At 39.1% G+C, this 8,495-nt stretch overlaps 1 protein-coding gene across 1 annotated transcript; it reads right to left on the bottom strand.

The window, feature by feature from the left end:
• Positions 1-1,525: 1,525 nt before the first annotated feature.
• LOC145104927 (uncharacterized) lies at positions 1,526-2,092 on the bottom strand. The gene is made up of 3 exons (XM_079042086.1): positions 1,953-2,092; positions 1,710-1,866; positions 1,526-1,627 (listed from the first exon to the last, which is right to left on the bottom strand). The coding sequence occupies exons 1-3, from the start codon at positions 2,090-2,092 to the stop codon at positions 1,526-1,528; spliced, it is 399 nt and encodes a 132-aa protein (XP_078898212.1).
• Positions 2,093-8,495: the final 6,403 nt, after the last annotated feature.

The raw sequence follows: 8,495 nt of genomic DNA on the forward strand, positions 1-8,495 counted from the left end.
CCAAGCCCTAGAAGGTAATGGTGGTGCATACGCACCACCTTATGGTGTTTACGGTCCAAGGAGATTGCCTTGGCCGTAAACCCATGTGTTCTTCGGTGTACTTGATGTTTTTCAATGGTTTAGCAAGTATTCTAAGTAAATAACTAGTTAGCAGGAGTGTACTTACTTATAGGAAGCTTGTAAGAGTGTTTAAGGTCCAAGAACACTAGTGTGTGTTCTTGGTGTTCTTGGTGTTTTGAAGAACACTTGAAGATCTATGAACAAGACAAGATTTCATGGATGAAATCATGTATAACTACTAGATGAAGTGTTATAACAACAAATCAAGAGAAGAAACACTTACATTTTTCGAAGATTGGAAGAACTAGGTTATGATACTTGAGAGAGAAAGTTGGGTGTTCTTGAGCTTGGAAGTGAGAAGTGGGGAAAATGAGGGGTAAACTCATGCCTTAAGCATGAGTTCATGGTCAAAGGGGAGTTTACGGCCCAAACTCCTCATATTTGGCCGTAAACACCTAATTAAGGTGTTATTTGTTTATTTGTTACACATCACTCCTAGAAGATACTTCCTTTTATTTGTTCATTTGACGAATTTAAAATAAAAACACCCAAACGGACTTTAAACCGGTTAAAATCAATAGAGATGGATTTGACTATTAATTGAAGTGCTTGACTTTAGAGTTTGTACAAATGAAAATTTCGGGTTGTCACATATCCCTTATCTAATGGACAGGTGATTGACTAGGTCAGAGTTCGACAGCGGCTTATAAGAGCTACGATTTGGACTTATCCAAGTGGGAGACTATTGGATTAGATGTCTAAGCCCATAACTATTATTGGTATGTACTCGAACCGAGAGTAGCATGGTCCATCTGGGTTGCATATCAACAGGATGAATTGTTGAGAGAAGGTTATATATGATTTATTAATATATTATAAGTTCTAATATATTAATATGAAATCATATGGTTTAATTAGTATTGATCAAGAGTTAATTTGGAATTAATTTAGTGATCAAAAGAGACTAATTAAATCTATGGGATTATGATAATTAGTTATATTTATATGTGTTGGGCTTATGATCCATGTTGGACTAAGTTTATGTAAGGATACATAAAGAGTTGGGCCACATGAACCATGGATCATAAAACCCATGGGTATGGATTTGGATATACCGATGACCCTTGGATTCCACCACATATAAATATGTGTTCCTTTGCCCAAAATCGCCACTTGTGTGTACTTGGAGTTCATGGAGGTTTTTGGGTGCATGGAATTCTCTCTCAAGTTCCACCTTTGTTCATGATGTGTTGTGACTTCATTTGAGGCTTCCACACTATTGGGGCTAAGCTCTTAAGGACAAATACATCAAGACTTCAAGCTACATTAATGTATGTTACCCTAACTAGTATCTTGTATGGTATATGTCAATTGCATGCTAGTTATAGGCTTAATACCTTGGAAACACCATTGCATGTATAATTAGTGAAAACATAGATCCAAGGTATTTAGGGTTATATGTGCATCATAGGATGTTGTAGTATACAAAACACATCAAATGTCCCACTGCAGATGCTTCTTCAAGCATCGTTTTCCCTTCATCACCTTCCAAGAAAAATAACTCCATCTGAAAAAAATTAAACACGCAATTTCCATTTAAAGTAATGCAAAACAAGAAACAAATTAATACTATACATATAACAACGTACCAATCCATCCCTGAACAGAATATTTGGGTTTGTCAACTGTTTGCATTTGTTGACAACTGCATATATCTCATCAGACCAACGACGGAAATGTAATCTATCTATCTCCATCTGTTTGTATATTTCTTCCTTTTTTCCTGCCCCGTTCAAGATTCTGCAACTGAAAACAAAACACAATATTAGCCCCTAACTATAAGCACAAATCAAATATACACATGTAATAAAAGGATTGAAGACAAAAGTTACACAAGCTTCATCTTGAAAGCGTCGACTGCTGAAAATTTTCCCATCTCCACTATTATCTTCTCAATCACTTCCAATGGCATGTAAGTTAGCGTTTTGCTATGCTTTCTTGGTTTCATCTTCGAAGAAGTAGTGACTTCCATACTATTATTCCTCAACTAAGATAACGATTCTCCAAAAACGATTTTAGGGTTTTTTTATGGTCGGAATTTTGAAATTGGGGTTGATTGCAAGTGACAGAAATAAGCCTGAAGAACTGAGAAGACGTGATTCGTGGGAAAAATCATGGTGCCTAGAAGATGCTGACTATAAAATGACCTAATTGCCCTCATACATACCATGACTCATATTTGATTAGTAACGTTAGCTTTGTCAAAAATCAAAAAAAAAATCAACCTATTTTGAAACACAACCAGTACAATTGACCCATGACCTATATGTCATCCATGGGTATTACCATGACACTATAACCAACTACCACATTGACCCATGACTCATATGTGATCCATGGTTATTACCTTGACACTATTAGAAACAACCACATTGACCCGTGACCCATATGTCATCCATGGGTATTACCATGACGCTATAAGAAACTACCACATTAACCCATGACCCATATGTCATCCATGGGTATACCCATGACACTATAACTAACTACCACATTAACCCATGACCCGTATGTGATCCATGGATATTACCATGACACTATAAGCAACTACCACATTGACCCCTGACCCATATGTGATCCGTGGGTATTACCATGACACTATAAGAAACTACCACATTGACCCATGACCCATATGTCATCCATGGGTATTACCATCGAACCATAACTAACTACCACATTGACCCATGACCCGTATGTGATCCATGGGTATTACCATGACACTATAACCAACTACCACACTGACCCATTACCCATATGTGATCCATGGGTATTACCATGACACTATAAGCAACTACCACATTGACCCATGACCCATATGCGATCCATGGGTATTACCATTACACTATAAGCAATGACCACATTGACCCATGACCCATATGCGATCCATGGGTATTACCATGACACTATAAGCAACTACCATATTGACCCATGACCCATATGCGATCCATGGGTATTACCATGACACTATAAGAAACTACCATATTGACCCCTGACCAGTATGTGATCCATGGGTATTACCATGACATTATAAGCAACTACCACATTGACCCATTACCCATATGTCATCCATGGGTATTAGCATCACACTATAAGCAACTACCACATTGACCCAAGACCCATATGTCAGCCATGGGTATTACTATGACACTATAAGAAACTACCACATTAACCCATGACCCATATGTCATCCATGGGTATTACCATGACACTATAACCAACTACCACATTAACCCATGACCCGTATGGGATCCATGGGTATTACCATGACAATATAAGCAACTACCACATTGACCCATGACCCATATCTGATCCATGGGAATTACCATACCACTATAAGAAACTACCACATTGACCCATGACCCATATGTCATCCATGGGTATTAACGTGACACTATAACAAACTACCACATTGACCCATGACCCATATGTCATCCATGGGTATTACCATGAAACTATAACCAACTACCACATTGACCCATGACCCGTATGCAATCCATTGGTATTAACATGACAATATTAGCAACTACCACATTGACCTATGACCCATATGTGATCCATGGGTATTACCATCACACCATAAGAAACTACCACATTGACCCATGACCCATATGTGATCCATGGGTATTTCCATGACACTATAAGCAACTACCACAATGACCTATGATCCGTATGTGATCCATGGGTATTACCATGACACTATAAGCAACTACCAAATTGACCCATGACCCTTATGTGATCCATGTGTATTACCATGACACTATAAGCAACTACCACATTGACCCATGACCCATATGTGATTCATGGGTATTACCATGACACTATAAGAAACTACCACATTGAACCATGACCCGTATCTGATCCTTGGGTATTACCATGTCACTATAAGCAACTACCACATTGACCCATGACCCATATGTCATCCATTGGTATTACCATGATACTACTCCCTCCGACCCAAAATTATAGTCCATCTTTCCTTTTTGGTTTGTCCCAAAATAATAGTCCACTTCTAAAAATAAAAAATATTTTTACCAAAATACCCCTCATTATTACTTAACCAACTAAACATTTAATGCAACACGAAATGCAAAGTAAGGGCAAAACTGTCATTTTATTATATAAAGTTAGTGGTAATTAATGCTTTTCCTAATCTGTGTGTTTTTTTGTCTTTGGACAATAATATTGGGACGGAGGGAGTATAACCAACTACCATATTGACCCATGACCCATATGTGATCCATGGGTATTATCATGAAACTATAACAAACTACCACATTGACCCATTACCCATATGTGATCCATGGGTATTACTATGACACTATAAACAACTACCACATTGACCCACGACCCATATGTCGTCCATTGGTATTACCATGACACTATTGTAGGGTTTTGAGCATTCTAACACTTCCTAAGTGTACATGCAACCCTATTAAACCTTGGATCTATGTTTGTCTAAGATACATGCAAAATATTATTTTCCAAGGTTTATAACCTATCTAGCATGGCATGGGGTACTTTTAACCATAAAGGAACTAGATGAGTTACATACCTTTTGTTGATTGTTGATTCCTTGGAGTTTGAGAGCCAAGCACCAATAATGTGAATGCCTCAAATGGAAATCACAAATCACCACAAACTTGGAAAAATATATGAGAGAGTATTCTAACTCTTGATTTTGGCCACCACACTTACACACACATTAGTGTCTTTTTCATGCAACATAAGCTTGTTTATATAGTGTACATGGTTAGGGTGAAACCCTAATAACCCATGTCTTTTCCTCTTCCAAGGATCCATGGGTAAAAGCTCCATGGATCATCCATGGACTTCCATATAAGCTTAGCCCATTCCAAATGAGTGTTAGCCCACACCATATAAATATAATAGCCGATGATTTAATTAGTCTTCCTTTTAATCACTAAATTAATTCATAATTAATTCAAGATTAAAACTAATTAAGTAACAAGACTTTATATTAATATATTATAACTTATAATATATTAATAAATCGTAAGTATACAACTCTCATAAAATTATCCATAAATTGTTTGGGTGAAGTGCAACCCAAATGGACCATGCTGGGTCGGGTTAAGTATATACCAAATAAGTTATGGACTTAGACACCTTATCCAACAGACTCCCACTTGGATAAGTCTAATAACTGTATTTGCCTATATTACTTCAGGAACCAACCGACAATCGTAGCTCTCGAAAACTCTTGTGAACTATGAAGCGCCATTTTAGATAAGTGATCATATAATCCTCTGCTCTCATGATATCAGCCGGACAAATACATGGAACAATGTCTTACTTATTGTCTAGCAGTTGTTTCTCGATTTCCTATTTGTTTGACAAAGAACTTAACTGAACACATCAATTTAGTTCTGACCGGGCCCGGTACATGGGTCAACACAAAATCATCGAGGGGCCCAGATATCGCTTCTATTTCTAGAAGGAACAGATAAACTTCGACTCATATGCTTGTTCTACTACTTATTGAATTGCACACAAAGGCACGTTTTATAACATCAAGTTACTGATGCGTTTACGTGCAATCAATGCACAACCAACTCATAGGTAACAACTCATATCTCTAGGTTTGAAGACTTATATGATATTACCGTCTCACGATCACTCGAGATAAATTCCATGAAGTGATACAAGTGAGCGTGGGTTTATTCCAATACTCATAACTTATGAGCACTCATGAACGTTGTAGCAACCATTGCTATGTCTAAACACCTTTAGCCATCTACAAACCCAATTCATGACAATCTTGATTCATACCTACTTCCGACGTATGACTGATTGTGGAAGTTTGAATAAATTAATTATTCTGGAAGTCAAAACATGCAAAACTGAAACAATAGTAAATAATCGACAATGATAGTAACACTTTACTCATAAATAAATCACACATTTTATTCATCATCAAACGTCGATTACATTTTACAAGTTTCAGAAAAGTTATCTAATCTGTAAAACTAATATCGTCCCTCAGCCCGATGCGCCTCGCATGCTGCAAATGCTTAACCCTCGTCAGTCCCTTCGTAAGGGGATCTGCAGGGTTCTCATCTGACGATACCCTCTTTGCCACGAGGAGTCCCTCTTCTATCTTGTGTCTTATGAAGTGATATTTTCTGTCAATGTGTCGGGATCTACCATGATCTCTTGGTTCCTTGGCTAAGGCAACCGCACTATTGCTGTCACAGAAAATCTCCATAGGCTCTTTAATAGCTGGTACAACTCCAAGGTCTCCGATGAAGTTCCTCAGCCATATCGCCTCCTTTGCCGCTTCACTCGCTGCTATGTACTCTGATTCACAAGTCGAATCAGCTACAGTCTCCTGTTTGGAACTCTTCCAAGTGATTGCCCCTCCATTTAAGGTAAAGACCCAGCCCGACTGAGAGCGGAAGTTATCCCTATCAGTCTGAAAGCTAGCATCACTATACCCTACTACTCTCAAGTCATCACTCCCACCAAGGTTAAGGATCCAATCCTTAGTCCTCCGCAGGTACTTGAGAATACTCTTTACCGCAGTCCAATGAGCCTTGCCAGGGTTCCCCTGATATCTGCTGACTATGCTCAAAGCGAAGGCCACATCAGGACGGGTACAAGTCATAGCATACATGATCGAACCAACAGCGGAAGCATAAGGTAATCGACTCATCTCAGCTATCTCATCTTCTGTACTCGGGCTCCGAGCCTTGCTCAGTTTGGCATTGCTTTAGATCGGTAATTCTCCTTTCTTGGAATTCTACATGTTGAACCTTTTCAACACCTTATTCAAGTAGATACTCTGACTAAGTCCAATTAGTCTTTTACTCCTTTCTCTTAATATCCTTATCCCTAGGATATAGGTAGCTTCTCCAAGGTCCTTCATAGCAAAGCACTTTCCAAGCCAGGACTTAACCTCCTGCAAGGTTGGGATGTCATTTCCTATGAGTAGTATGTCATCCACATACAGTACCAAAAAACTAACTATACTCCCACTAGCTCTGACATACACGCAGGACTCATCTTCACTTCTTGAGAAACCAAACTCTTTGACCTTCTCATCGAAACAAAGATTCCAACTTCGAGATGCTTGTTTCAATCCATAAATGGATTTCTCAAGCTTGCACACTCTATTGGGGTACTCTGCACTAACAAAACCTTTTGGCTGATTCATGTAAACATCCTCAGCCAACTTTCCATTAAGGAAAGCGGTTTTGACATCCATTTGCCATATTTCATAATCATGAAATGCAGCAATGGCTAGCATAAGCCTAATAGACTTAATCTTTGCTACTGGTGAAAAGGTTTCATCATAATCAATTCCCTGAGTCTGAGTAAACCCCTTCGCAACCAGTCGAGCCTTATAAGTGTGCACCTTCCCATCCATGTCGGTCTTCTTCTTGAAGATCCATTTGCACCCGACTGTCTTACCGCCTGGTACATTGTCAACCAAGTTCCAAACTTGATTGTCATACATGGACTGTATCTCGCTGTCCATAGCCTCCTTCCATTTAGCAGACTCTGGGCCTGCCATGGCTTCCTTAACACTGTTAGGTTCATCCAAATTTACCAGTGTACTGTCACTGATAAATGTATCACCTTCCGTAGTAATATGAAATCCATAATAAAACTCAGGTGTGTTCCTAACCCTTGTGGAACGCCTCGGAAGTACAAACTCGTCAGCTGGATCAACAGGAATTTCCTCCTCAAGTTGATTGCTAGTGTTTGAGGTTCCTTCACCAATTGAGTCTTGAATTTCTTCAAGGTCAATTTGCCTCCCACTGTCTCCTTGGCTTATAAATTCTCTCTCTCTCGAAAGACTCCTCTCCTAGCCACAAAGACCACATTCTCACTGGGTCTGTAGAAGAGGTAACCAAAGGATTTTTGTGGTAGCCGATGAAAATACACCTTTCACTTCGAGGTTCGAGCTTGTCATGAGTTTCGCGCCTCACGAAAGCCTCGCAACCCCAAATCTTGATATGGTCTAGATTGGGAACTTTCCCAGTCCACATTTCATGAGGTGTTTTGGCAACCTTCTTTGTAGGGACTAGATTAAGGATGTGGGCGGCAATCTCTAAGGCATACCCCCAAAAAGAGATTGGTAGCGAAGCTCGACTCATCATAGAGCGAACCATGTCCAACAAAGTTCGATTGCGCCTCTCAGCTACACCATTCAGCTGTGGTGTCCTAGGAGGTGTCAATTGTGAGACAATCCCACACTCCTTAAGATAGTCGAGGAACTCAGTACTAAGATACTCACCACCTCGATCGGATCGAAGCATCTTAATGTTCCTGCCCAATTGATTTTCTACTTCCTGTTTAAACTCTTTAAACCTTTCAAAAGTTTCTGACTTATGTTTGATTAAGTAGACATA

Source organism: Lactuca virosa, chromosome 4, assembly GCF_052849685.1.
Source record: "Lactuca virosa cultivar CGN04683 chromosome 4, Lactuca_virosa_CGN04683_v6, whole genome shotgun sequence".
NCBI classification, from domain to species: Eukaryota; Viridiplantae; Streptophyta; class Magnoliopsida; order Asterales; family Asteraceae; genus Lactuca; species Lactuca virosa.

Coding starts and splice junctions, on each gene's coding strand:
- LOC145104927 (XM_079042086.1), bottom strand. CDS start 2,092: ATGGAAGTCACTACTTCTTCGAAGATGAAACCAAGAAAGCATAGCAAA. Junction 1,867..1,952: donor GCTTTCAAGATGAAGCTTGT/GTAACTTTTGTC, acceptor TTTTGTTTTCAG/TTGCAGAATCTTGAACGGGG. Junction 1,628..1,709: donor TTCTGTTCAGGGATGGATTG/GTACGTTGTTAT, acceptor AATTTTTTTCAG/ATGGAGTTATTTTTCTTGGA.